Genomic DNA, 14,781 nt, shown 5'->3' on the forward strand with positions numbered 1-14,781 from the left:
ATAGTATTCCCAATCAGCTTCTTATTAATCAGTTAAAAAAAAAAAAAAAAATACCCCAAACATTTGATCTGTGCACACACTTCACAAAGTTATCTTTATGGGAACTTCTAGTTTTTATACTATACAAATTGTATATTTAACCCCCTAACCTCAACCCAACATTTGCTTTTTCTAAATACTTCATTTACAAGCATTTTTCTGCAAGGGGGACCAAAAAAAAAATAAAAAAATGTCTTTATGAGGTGATAAAATACTGGTATTGCTGTACTTTTGGGGACATGGTTCCCACAATGTTAGTAATACAAGGGTCAAATACACTTAACAAAAAAAAAAAAAAAAAAAAAAAACCAACAACAAGGAAACAGTTAACCCAAATTCCAGTAAAAATACACCTAAAAAAGTACAGAATATATTAATGCTTAAAATTGTTAATGCAGTATGAAATTGTTGAAGGGATGCTATGCAAACTGGGGTAGTTCCAAATGCAGCTTTATTATAAGAATGGTCAATCAGGCAAGGGTCAAATACCAGTATAAACAGTGTAGTAGGCAATCCAGAAGCAAATCCAATAAAACAGGCAAAAGGTTCGGGGCAGGCAGAAAAGGGTCAAAACTAGGGATGGCTGACGTGAAACTGACGTTTCGACACAGTGTCGAGATCCCGAAGCGCAAGTGTTTCGAAACACTGCACCGAAGCATGATCCGAAACACCCAGGTCACGTGACTAAAGTGTTTCGAAACACTTGGTCACGTGACAAAAGCGATTCAAAGCCTCGATCATTTTTAGAGGCGTTTCAAGACCCGGAAAATTTGCATTTCACTGGCATGATCTTTATTGTGTCTCTGTCTTGTATGGCGTAGTGTACCGTGCGTGTGCACTGTGGTACTGTATATCAAATTTGTTTTGGGTTCGAATCTCAACTAGTACAAATACTCAAAATTCATGATTTTATGTATTTTAATCATGTTACTGTTTTATGGTGTAGCCTAGATAGGATACAGCTGCGATACACCATCAATTTAGCATCATTTTTGTAACACTGTAAAACAATAATTAATATTTTTACAGTACTGTGATAGGTTTAGGTTTTGGATAGACGTTAATAAAATACAATGGGAAATTTAATTAATAATATAAATAATTATTGTTAACTTCTGGCCACAACTGTATCTGATCTAGTAACAACCCTGTTTTATGAACAAAACAATACAAATTTATTTACAAATGTTTATTCGTATGTCAGAGCAATGTTGAAACAAAACAATAACTAAGCATTACCAACTGGTATTAAAGCCTTTCAACACAATTGTGTCAGTCTGGATTTGAACCAATTATTCCCGCATGGTAGTCACAAACTCTAACCGCTCGACTAAACCATTTGATGATTCATGGCTACAAAGTGCGGTTTGATACCTCAATTTGCTCAACTGTTCTTTGCTGAAGCGGTTTCAGTGAAATACAAATAAAATGACCACTAGGTGTCACCGTAGAGTGGTGTTTCGAAACGTTTCGAAGCTTCGACACATTTGCTTCGATAGTTTCAGTGTTTCACGAAGCCTCGCTTTGCCCACCACTAGTCAAAACACGATAAACAGTCCAAAAGTCAAAAACACAGGCAACAGGAAACAAGGAACCCGCTTACATAAGGACAGCAACAGCTTAACAATACTCACCAACAAGATGTGGAACAGAGGGGTTTAAATAGTCTGAATAATCATGGTGTGAGTGGCTTCAGCTGTGAGAGTTTAATCAGTCTGGATCTTGAACCGGTTGTGTGTGTTTGTGTGGCCTGACTGGGTGTTGTAGTCCATAACATGGCAGATATGTAGTTCAAGGAGTGTGAATGTTTACCAGCGACCTCTGGTGGTTAGCGAGCTCTGGTAATCATAACAGAAATCAAGAAAGGCTTACACTGCAAACTCTAATAAGTTGAGATTACTCAAACGATTTAAGGAAAGTGATTCCCTCAGTTCATTTGAGTAAGGGGAAATCGACAACTCAATTAATAGACTTGACCAACTGTGGTCTTTTCATTGAATTAACTTAAATATTTAAGTACAGATAACTTAAAATAGGTAATAGACTAAACTTCCAATTTTTTTTAGCTTTTATATTCTTACATGATAAGTATAGTTTATATAGAAATTTATATCGAAGTTGATATTTAGCCACACAATGTTGGTGTTTCATATCATCTGATTTTTACAAGGTGGGTTGTTAGTCCAATGCTCAACCCCCAACCTGGAGGACCAGGACATACACACATATACTACGAACACTTTAGCTTACCCAATTCACCAATAGCGTATGTCTTTGAACTAGGGGAAACCGGAGCACTCAGAGGAAATACACGCCAACACGGGGAGAACATACAAACGCCACACAGAAATGTCTCAGCCGGGACTTGAACCAGCGACCTTCTTGCTGTGAGGTAACACAGCGTCAGCATATCGCCCCTGCAAATATATCAATTAAGGAAAATGTACATAAGCATTTAAATTTCTATTTACCAATTTAAATTTTCTCTTTCGTCAGATGGGTTCAAGTAGTGCCTCTGTCCGGCTGTGCTTTAGCAAAATTCAGCATCACAAGCAAAATGACCCCCTTGTGTCATATATTATTTATCGACCAATCATTGCGGTTGTCAAGGCAGAATTTCAAGCGCAACCAATCATTTTAAAGAGATTGTGAATCGTTTAAAGAAATAAAAATATTAATTAAACATTTTTGCTGCCTAATGAGTAAGTGAAAAACACCTGTTTATGTTTTGATGTCAAAACTTGGTATTTTAATTAATGTCAAGTTATATTAACTTAATATCTTTAGTAATGACAACAGCGGGGTTTACAGTGTACAGTTTATTTCAATCTGTTCATCATGTTTAAAAATACAACAGAGATATAGAGTATGGTGTCATTTTCCTTGACCTTTTTGTAATTTTTTTTGTTGTGGATTTTTAATGAACAAAAACTCTTCTGCAGTGTTCTGCATGTAGAAAATGTTCTGCCGTAGATACAGTAGAAGGCTATCCAGCTCTGAAATAAGGGTGAGGGTGACTGGAGTTTCAACAGATCTTTTCTTTTAAGGAGATCTGTTAGCATATAAAAATGCTGGCAGGACTGTGTCAGTAGGCCATAGCAACTGGCCTAATGCCCTTGTTGATGTAAAACACCAACTTCTTATGTTTTATTATTGAAATCAAATAACCAGGGTCTGAGCTTTTACATGGGCACGCATGTGAAAAAATCCCACATGCTCCATAGAAACCAAAAACAGAAGTGTATTTTGATTTAAGCCAATCCCTTCTTTACAAAGTTTCTTTTTTTTCAGGATTACCAAAGCTGTGGCCTGATTGAGAGAAAAATGCTAACATGTATGGGCAAGCGGTCTGACCCCTCCACTGATTTCTGGGCACACACAGGTGTGGTGATATACAGGAAACCATCCAACACTTAACAAAAGATCCAAATGCAACCCCAAGGCACTACTGCATTTGCATTCAGGAACATACTGTTGTTGTGCACCATCCGGGGCTGACAAACCTGCAGCCTGGCTTTAAACAACTTCCTAAAATGCAGTTTCAGATTTTCTCAAGTACAGTTTATTAATTATATGTTTGCAATAACATATAATTTGTATTTATTATATGTTTCTGCATCAAGAAAGACTACTATTTGTATAAAAAACTAAATATAATTAGTTCCACAGAGTTCGTTTGGTTTATTTGAGATCTCTCTGCAGCATATCTTTGTGAATGTAAAGAAGGAATTCTTGGCAATGTTTTATAAGCTCTCCATAAAGAATCAAATGATAAAAATGCAATCGACTGGATATAGCCCAACACACAGCAGCCCTATTTTGGATGATTTGTTGCAAATAATACATTATTAAAGCCCCCTTTTCCTTCTATAGTTTTGGTCTTTGCGTGAATGCTGTGTAAACCAACTATGCAAAGGTTTCAAAGGTTTGAGCGATTAGATCTGGACATTTCAGAAATGTAGAAAATAATAATTTGCTTTTTAAATTAAGGAGTTCTGAAACTTTATTTTATGTTATTGTTTTTTTATTGAGCAGCCACTTAGGCTCTGTTTTCACCTGGTTTTAGGCTGTTTAGACTGTTAAAGTGGACTATTACTAAACTCAGGTGTAAACTGGGTCTGAAGCATGGTTCTATGACCAGTGGTAAATGTCCTCTTAAAGCCAGAGGGTGCTCCCACATGAAATTCTTGGAGATGAAACCCAGGTAACAGGTAACGTTACTAAATAAATAATCACAAATACAGAATGATCGTGCTGAACAATTTTATTTCAAACACTCAACTAAAGTTATTGTTTGAGTCTGGAGAAAAAAACATATTATTAACCAGTTTTATTGCCAGTGTTTAAAAAAAAATTGCCATCCACTGCCAGCGATTTTGATGGTTTTCACCTAAATTTGACAGCCCTGAGAATATGTTTTGCTAGGAATATATAACCATATTATACATCAACATAATGATCCAAGCGTCTACTTGTATTGCAATTTCATTCATCATTGAATTTTGAATGCAATTTTGGATGCTAAGATGTACTTGTATCAACTTTACTGACAGAAAGCTCATGAAAATTTACTTTAATTTACGATTAATCGAACAGCCTCATATACAGTAGTCCACATTTGAAGAGGACCTAAAAGGTTTTTCAAAATTGTTCTAAAGCAAGAATGGGTATTATTCAATAGTTTTAGAATGACTTTGATGAATGGTGATGAACCGCTTCAAATGTTGACTGTTGTAATTATTTCACATTATCAGCCCAGCAGGCACAACATCATATAACGATAATATTACATTAGATTTAGGTCATGATGTCAGTTGACCAATATTCAATATCCAGCCACAGTCTAAAGACAACGTTATTTTGGCATCCAATAACAACTTCAAATGACATTGATATTTGGTTGATTTTATCTTGTGTTTGTAAAGAGACCATAATTCAACGTCATGCCCATATCTGGGTGGCTGGGGAGGTTGGGTTCAGGTGGTTTCCAAAGAATTCCAGAGCCTCAGTCACAATAATGTGACGAGCGATAATGTTTGATTCTTTGAAGCCACATATTCATCCATACTGAGTAATGTTAAGGGTCGAAATGAGAAAGAGAGAAGGATGAGAAAGCAGGCAGCAGTGACAATGTCGCACAATATTGAACATATGTTTAAAAAGACACAGGGTAAGCCTAACGTTACTTACTTCCTAACAGATGAGAATCTGTTGCTACTATGAATTCCTAGAGTAACTGACAGTCCTGAATATCCGCTTGTTAAGTGGTGACGTGTTTGTGACGTATGTAATACTGTTTCCGGGTCCAAGCCGCCATTCATTTGAGTGGAGAAATCATTAGTTTATGATCATCACGTTTTATTCCTATCACACATTTAAGTTAATTTTATATAAAATCATAGTGTACACAACAATCTCTGGCCTTTTTTTTTTTCTTTGGGCAATTTATAAAAAAATTAATCACTTTCTGGCCATCGGATATTAGGCATGGACATGTATACTGCGATCGTGATTTTCGAAAGCATTAAATCTCTTTGTAAACGTTTGTTATTACCATTTCATGAGTTTCCCCATTCAGTTAAATAGAGCGCTTGGACCCGGAAGCCGCTTCGCGTGACCTCACACTTAACAAGCGGATTGGGCATTATTGATTTGTCACATGACCTCACATTCCCTATTTTTAGTTTTTGAAAATAACTGTCCGATGAAGGCTTTACTACCAAGCGGAGTCCTCAGACGTCAGATATCACTTCAAAGGCGCTAATCCTGTCACATCCGTGTTTTTGAGGCTGTTTACGCTCACTGTAAAAAATAATTTTGGGGCTTGTAAATAAAGAGAGCGTAATCCAATTACATTTTACAAATAAATCAGATTTTGTCTTTTTATTTCAAAATGTCACGTTTAATTCAATAAGCTACTTAATATTTCTTTTTAATTTATTGTGCTTAAAATACAACAGTAAATCCAAATGGATATATCCAAGTACTATTTACTTAGTGTTTCGTAATATGAACTAATGCAAAAAAAGACATGCGCAAGTAAAACTTACTCCACAAAGTTAGTAAATCTATACGCATGCTCTCTGATTCAAACTGACAGGTGGAGCAAATGAGAGCAACCGATGATTTCCTCACACAGACTGATGAGATATTTACAAGGTAAGTTACACTATTTGTTTATTGCTCAATTTGGTTTTGTTTACAGAAAGTTATAGGGCTCCTTTCTGCAATTTTGGTGGTTAAAGAGGTAGCATGAAGTGTTTTTAAACGAGTTTGCTGAAGATCCGATTAGCATGAGCCTATTAGCAAACGGCATCTGTGTCTAAAGCAACTGTGTTGCATTCTAAATATAATCTATGGCGAAGTATAATCCACAGTGAACTTAAAGATGATTTTTTTATGAATAAGAGTGTCCAAGGATAGCAGTAAATTGCATTAAGGACATAATTAACCAACATTAAAGCTAACCTCCCGTGCTGTCTGCGTTTTAATTATGAGTTTTCTTACATTTGACAGCCTCAGAACTCATTTGAACTAGATTGATAAGTTACCTGAGAGCTGAGAGGCCAAAACATGACATAGAAAGATTTATTTATTAATCAATCCACATTAACATGTGCAAAAACTCCTTGTTAAACTATATTATAAGAAAATATTTGAATAATAATGTCTGTTTGAATATAAATCACCTATTAATCATTCAGGCATGTGGTGCTGTGATGAACAACCCCTAATACAATCTGAATATATGTAAAAAGCACTCTAAAAGTTCAAATAATTGTTATCAATATTGTCCTTATCGATTATTACAACATATTGCAATATTGAATCTTGCCATATATCTACCTCTAGGGGAAGTCCCCATAAAAATTTACAAAAATATGTAGTGTGTGTTTAGAATGACAAAATTCGCACATAATCTAAATAAGCAATTCGACAAAACAGCCATTATTCTTGTTATTGCAAAAAGCATGCACATGGTTCCAGAAGACAAGCTAATCCATCCCAAAACCATTTATAAAATGTCAACAAAATGCTGTATTTAAACTTCTTAAATACAAAATGTGGGGAAAATGCAAAAAAAAAAAAAAAAAAAAAGGCTATGGGCCTGAATGTTGAGCCGACATCTTAAACCAACATGACGTCAAATACTGACATTTATTCATTAGGTATGGCAACCAAAATCTAACATCTGATAGATGTTATAGTGGTCACGTCCACACTAATGTCAAGCTGTAACATGTTGATATTTGGATGATTTTAGATTGGATGCGTCATTGATGTCGGCCAGACGTTGGGTTGACATCAACCTGATTTTCATTTTCAAAGAAAATGCAACGCCCCCACAATATTGGGGTACAACTTTAGGGCCTACTCACACTATGCCATCCGTACCGTGCCCAGGCCCGTTTCCTGGATTTGAGAAGTGTGAGTGCACTGAATCGGGCTCAAGCACGGTTCACTTGGCCGGTCCTGGCCCGGTTGGAAGAGGTGTGCCTGAGCGCGGTTCACTTGGGCTTTGGCGCGGTACCCTTGTGTGTGAGTGCAAAACGCGCCAAAGCCCGAAACTGAAAGCGAGACGTGACTTTTAAGGGACTGTTTCATATAGATTTATTAATCATTCTTACTGTTTAGTGAACGCAAACTGCCGTCGTTTATTAAAGATGCAAACTCCTCACTTCACGACAGCTGCACGCCTTCAGCAGACCTCCTCATTCCTGCAGCACGAGAGCTTTATGATTGTTTATGAGTGCCAAAAGTGGCGGTTCTGTACGGCGAAATATCTGACTGCGTGTCCCTGCATCCCTAAGGACTGTTTGGCGAAATATTTGACGGCTTATCAAACGACTGAAACGATATAACTAGAGAAATCTCCACTGTGCTGCTGAGTGAGAGATAACTTCTCACTGAAGAGCGCAGTAGCGATGACGTAAGCGTGCCGAAGCCCGTTTGTGGTGTGAGCACAGACCGTCGGGGGAGACGGGAGGGGGGACAAGCGTGCTTTGGCCCGGTTCGAGGCATCTGTACCTAGTGTGAGTACGGCCTTAATCTGATGCCATGTTGTACTCAACCATATTGAGTAACGCTATGGGTCGAAACGAGAAAGAGAGAAGGATGAGAAAGCAGGCAGCAGTGTCATTATCGTACAATATTGAACACATGTTCAAAAAAACTGCCAAACAGGTTAAAGCTAATGTTACTTACTTCCTAACAGATGAGAATCTGTCGCTACTGTGAGGTTCTAGACTAACTGTCTGAATCCTGTATATTGGGCATTATTGATTTGTCCCGTGACCTTCCATTCCCTTTTTTTGCCATTACATTTTTTTGAAAATAACTGTCTGATGAAAGCTTTACTACCAAGCAGAGTAGTGGGGTACAACTTCAATCTGATGCCATGTTGATGAATTATCTTTGATTGATTGCAATCTATTACCTACTGTACCTTTGTATCAAAGTTATCTCCCATCAAGATGAATTTGCTCTGATACAGTTTACCTGTTCTCATATTTTCTTACCATTTTTAAAACTATAGCAAATAAACTATGATAAACTGTGAGAAATATTAAAGCTACTTTCATCTGTTCACACAAAACACATGGATCATTCTTAAATATTATTAAAAAATGTCTTCATCAGTCTTCCCTAGTGATCTTAAATGGCAAAACAATACAACAATGAAAGAACGGCAGCTACTTTAAAGTGCCGTAAAATAATGATTATCACGATGGGAAACAATCAAACTTGTCGAGAGCTTTTAATACCCCGTTCTTTGTTGACACTTCCTGCTGGTCACCCATGTGGTCCCCATTGCTGGGACGTGTTTGCATAGAGCGCCACCCTTATCAGGGCCTATCAAGCAGAGCCCGGCGAGTGACAGCAGGAGCACGTACAGATAAAGGCGGTGCTGTTTAAATAAAGAACAGCGGCAGTAAAGTGGGCTCGGAGGAAGGCCGCTTTCTACCTCCAGTACAATGGAATCATTCTTCAGACCTGGGGACAGAATAATATTGCCCTTCTGAAGCGGGTGGCACAGGAAAAGAGGGAGCCTTCAGGGAGTTACCCAAAACTCACTGGCTTTATTTACAGCCGTCCGGTCACTGGCGTACCGCTGACACCCATGGGACGCCTGCAAAATCAAAAGCTGTACAACAAAACACCCTGGCTTCAAATAATGAGACTCGATTTTGGAAATCCTTTCTCAAGGCCTTGAGGAATTGTGGCTCAACAGGATCTGGTAATAGATTTACAGCGCATGCAAGACGTTTGTTTGCTTATAAATTGATTTAGAGTTGGGAGGTGTACAGATGGCTGATCTGAAGGTGTCCTTGTGGTTGTTTAACACAATGAATCTTCTGATTCTTTCGGCTTGAAATCGGCAGTTCAAGACTCCGGCCAACGGATGGCGTCTGTCCATTAGAAAGTGCTACACTGTTAGACATTTCTTTAATTTGCAGATATTTACTGTATTTCACTCAGCATAATACTGCAAATTCTTTTGACATGAAAATAACTGGATTTACCATTACATTATGGGAATTTATTAGTGAGGTCAAACCACTTATACAGAGATTTACAGTAATTGTGTCCTTTTTATGTCAGTAGTACTAAGATAATAATAAAATTATATGATAAAATATTTAGGTCGAAAAAACTGTTTACTGTTTTTTTTTACAGTAATTAACAGTAATTACAGAAAGATTCATTACAATATCATGCTGTAAACTGATTTACGATTGTATACTGTAAAATATTTACAGTAGTAAACTGTTTTTTTAGTTTTTTACAGTAATTAACAGTAATTTCAGATAATATAATCACGCTATCATGCTGTAAACTGATTTACGATTGTATACTGTAAACAATTTATAGTAGTAAACTGTTTATTTAATTTTTTGCAGTAATTAACAGTAATTTCAGATAGTATAATTATGGTATCATGCTGTAAACTGATTTACGGTTATATATTGTAAGAAATTTACAGTAGTAAACTGTTTACTTAGTTTTTTTTACAGTGATTAACAGTATTTTCATATAGTATAATTACAATATCATGCTGTAAACTGATTTACGGTTGTATACTGTAAACAATTTATAGTAGTAAACTGTTTATTTAATTTTTTGCAGTAATTAACAGTAATTTCAGATAGTATAATTACAGTATCATGCTGTAAACTGATTTACGGTTGTATACTGTAAATATTTATAGTAGTAAACTGTTTGCTTAGTTTTTACAGTAATTAACAGTAATTTCAGTTAATATGATTTTGGTATCATGCTGTAAACTGATTTACGGTTGTATACTGTAAAATATTTACAGTAGTAAACTGTTTACTTAGTGTTTTACAGTAATTAACAGTAATTTCAGATAATATAATCATGGTATCATGCTGTAAACTGATTTACGGTTGTATACTGTAAATCACAAATACAGTAACAGTGTTGCCAGTAAGTTACTTTAAAAACTCTTTGAAATGTCTAACAGTGTAGATTTATTGCATGGCTTCTGTAAAGGCTGAAAATAAATAGCTGGGTGATGAATTTCTTACTGTACATGAGAATCATCTTACTGTAAGGGCGTTGCAAAAGTGTGTATGTATGAGTGTGCCATACGTGATTAACAGTTTACTGAAAGACCATCAGTGACTAATCAGTTTACACTAAATGTTGATGCACAAATTTACAGGATAAGATATGCATCAAAACAATCTTTCCATATTAGTGGTTAACATTATGGGTGGAAAAGAGGTGACTTGTATTTTTACTCATTTGTCACAAATGGAATGTATTTGTGATCATTTTTACCGTATCATGACCACCTTTTATGTTCCAGGAAAGACAGTTTCAGCTCTCCCACTTTTTTTAGATTATGGAGATTTTTTCTTCTTCTTGCCACCGCAGGTGTCTTGATCTCTCTGAGCCAGAGGTGAAAATGAATGCTGGTGGTGTGAAACTGTTTCTTCACACTGATAATGAATTCTGCCCCGCAGTGATTAAAAAAGGTTTCTGAATATCCAGATGATCTCTGCCTGTGTTTTACGCTCAGTAATGTTCAATAATGAATGTGATGATCTGAAGCTGCCTTCCAAGGCTTCTTTTTTTAACTCCAGTACAGGATTCATAAGTGTTTGAGCTTTGCTGTTTTACTTTACTTTTTAGCCTCAGATAACTCTGGGCCGCAACACAGTGGCGCAGTAGGTAGTGCTGTCGCCTCACAAAAGGAAGGTCGCTGGTTCGAGCCTCAGCTGGGTCAGTTGGCGTTTCTGTGTGGAGTTTGTATGTTCTCGCCGCGTTCGTGTGGGTTTCCTCAGGGTGCTCCGGTTTACCCCCCAGTTCAAAAACATGCGGTACAGCTGAATTGGGTAGGCTTAATTGTCCCTAATGTATGAGTGTGAATGAGAGTGTATGGATGATTCCCAAAGATGGGTTGCAGCTGGAAGAGCATCCGCTGCATAAAACATATGCTGGATAAGTTGGCGGTTCATTCCGCTGTGGCAACCCCAGATTAATAAAGGGACTAAGCCGAAAATAAAATGAATGAATTAATAACTCTGGGCTCTAAATCAACCTGTTTTTGGACTACAATTAAAAGCATCAATCCAAATGCATTGATTATAACAGAAGAACGGTTCCAGAAAGCAGGTAAGACAAAAACTAAATGTAAAAAAATATTAAACTACTAAAAATTGAGGGCTTTTATTTCTGAGTTTAGGGAAGTGAGTGGGCGGGTCAATATGTGCTTTTGAAAACACTATTGGTTGGGTTTAGGGAAGGAGGAGGGTGGGTCAGTCGATCAGTCAGTCAGTCAGTCGACAACGGCCTTTGGTGGATTTACGTGAGATGAGCAGGCACAAATAGCAATAAAAAAATCTTAAAAAAAAATGCAACCTCTTTCGAATTCATGAAAACAAAAACTGCAAAAAGCGTACTTCCTGGGGCGTATTTGGTGCTCTCCAGAAATATATATTGCGGTTCGTTTTTAGAATGAGCTTGGGTTGACTTAATTCATGGGTTGTCATGACCTGTTCATTAGCTTCAGCTGATATATTATAAATAAGTTATTATTGTTTGAAAAAAAATTTAGAATTATAAACAAAACCTCCAACAAGGGCTAGATGGATTGGAATTGTAAAAAAAAAAAAAACAGTTTATGGATAGACTGACATTTTCTTAAGACTTCAAGAATCAAAGTAGAGTATTGGGAAAAATGTAAAGAGAAAAATGTATTGGGACAAATGGGCTGTCATTGTAAACAACATGTGATAATGTGTTTCAAATGTAGTGACTTTATTTTGTAACCCCTATGACAACCGCTTTGCTTTCCACTTTTTTCTTGTTCTTTTCTTCTTCATCTTCTGCTTTTTCTTAAATAAAAAGTATAAAAATTAATGAACAAAATGGTGAAAAAAATAATTTAAAATATACCTAATTTTAGTTTTATTTAATTGTTGTCTGTAGAAGTGTGTATCTGATAGAGCCAGACTATTCCTGTTTGTTACTAGGGTCTAAATTTGTTTAGTGGCTGTTAATCACCTCTTTTTTTGTCTCTGCAGGTTTCCTTGATGCAACATCACGTGCATTGGATGTTTATGGCTGCTGCAGTTCATTTTCATGCATACAGGTTAGTAGTGGCCCAGTGTGTCATTAACATACCACTGCCATCACAAAGCCACTAATTATTATTCTTAGACTACGGTTGATGAAACCAGCTGCTACTCGGGACTCTGCCATAGACAGTCAACCCTGATAACAGTCAGGGTTAGGAGGTAAAAACTCCATTCATATTCTCTAGATGGGAAACTAATTTTGAATGGTGATGTATAGACTTTTAAAGACCTCATGATCTACGATATTGTTAATGGATGATACATACTTTTCTTGAAGCCATCTTTTCATATTTTTTTTAACGTAGCTTTAAAATAGATTTTGTGAAGAAAAACTACATTATGAATGCACCAATGAAAGAGTCACGATGAGCAGCACCACATAATATAATCTCTCTTATAATATCTGCAAAATTTATTTAAAAGCAATGAGAACTTTTTTCATTTTATTTTGTTTTCTTATTAATATTTACAACATCATTCTGAAAACGTAGCTCTATACACATTTCTGGAGATTATGTAGCCATGGAACATATGGCTGCATTTCATCTTTAAAACGAACGCTAAGGGGCGGCATGATGCCATTCCTTTTCGTGCTTACCAGCTGACCGCTTACCTCCATATGGACCGCTTTTCTGCTGTTACCAGTTTGTCCAGTGGATCGTTGCGTACGTCAGAGGAATTGACATGCAGAGCAGAGTTCACCGTGACGATGGGGTTCGAGTCCAGCAAAGAACTTTTCCAGAAAGCAAGACAAAAACAAAATCCGGAAAATAAAACAAACATGTAAATAACAGGGTGAGAATGTGGTAAAATCTGAAAACATGGTAAAAATCAGGCTGCTACCAAGGCTTTTGTTTTTCTAGATTGCTTTTCAAATAACTGACGGGTGGATGGTGGTCAATCGGTGCTTTTTAAAACTCTATCGGTTGGGTTTAGGGAAGGGGGTGCCTGGGGGTGATCAGTCGGTCGATTACTCAGTCAGCCGATAGCACCCTCTGGTGGATTTATGGGAGAACAAAAGGCGCAAATTGCACTCGCGGGAGAAATTTAGATCTAAAAACGTACACAACGGCCTCTGCTGGATTCGCAAAAACATCAACTGCAAAAAAAATAAAAAAACTCCTGAGACGTATTTGGCACTTTCTAGAAATATGTATAGAGGTATGTAATCAGAATGAGCCTGGGTTGAATATTAAAGATGCTGCAGCAGGTATATTACACTACTATTGTCATTTCTTCAGTTTGACATTCTTACCTTTTTGTTACCTAATTTTACTGTTCATTGTTTGAATTCATTGTCCGCTTATAATTTTTTCATTCTTTTTGGTTCAGTTTTGTTTTCCATCTCATTTTATTCTTGCACAAAGCCAGAAAGACCAACACCAAAGTGGAGGTGTTCAGCTGTCTAGGTGGTTGATGGGTGGAATTATTTCTACAGCCTCATTGGAATGCAGTATTTGTTTGCATGAAATCTGCTCCTAATTACGTTCAATAATGTAAACAGATAGGTTTAACACAAGCACATACACTCATTTAACAACTTCTAAGCTCACACCAGGTTTATCTTTAAGACTTTTTCTGCTATTTTTATAAACCAATTTCCCTATTGGGAAAATTAATGGAGTTTTCACCTTTAGAACATGGCTTTTGCACTCTATTGAATTCCTTGCTGCATTATTAATGGTTCAAAAGCAATTGAATGAATGATTGGTGAACACATACTGCTAGTCAAAACATACCAAGGAAAAAACGAATTGCTAAATTAAGTGTTTAAACAGAAAATATTTACTGAAATGTCAATTGAAACTGTAAAATCATAAGTAATAGACTTAAAAGTTTATTTAATTGTCATTCACAATACTTGACATGGTTGTGGTTGTCACACACTTTTCTTTAGCTTATTTCGTGCTTTATCAGGGGTGAATTGAACCACCAATTACTCTGGCATATGTTCTACACAGCGGATGCCCTTTCAGCCATAAACCAACACTGAGAATACAACCCCTAGTGCTGGGAAACACCCATACACTCTCCCATTCACACACTACGGCCAAATTTATATATAACGCATGTCTTTGGACTGTGTGGGAAACCAAAGCATCCGGAGGAAACCAATGCAAACATGAGGGGAACA

General features: G+C 36.7%; 1 protein-coding gene across 1 annotated transcript in view; it reads left to right on the forward strand.

Moving 5' to 3' along the window:
- LOC147832200 (uncharacterized) overlaps positions 1–13,953 on the forward strand; it is a 241,579-nt gene extending 227,626 nt beyond the window's left edge. Inside the window, exons 7-8 of the mRNA XM_087298134.1 lie at positions 6,140–6,198; positions 12,594–13,953. Coding sequence (XP_087154260.1) covers positions 6,140–6,152 — 13 coding nt within the window. The 3' untranslated portion in view covers positions 6,153–6,198; positions 12,594–13,953. The remainder of the gene's footprint in view (positions 1–6,139; positions 6,199–12,593) is intronic.
- Positions 13,954–14,781: the final 828 nt, after the last annotated feature.

Source organism: Danio rerio, chromosome 20, assembly GCF_052040795.2.
Source record: "Danio rerio strain M-AB ecotype USA chromosome 20, GRCz13ab, whole genome shotgun sequence".
Classification (NCBI taxonomy): Eukaryota; Metazoa; Chordata; class Actinopteri; order Cypriniformes; family Danionidae; genus Danio; species Danio rerio.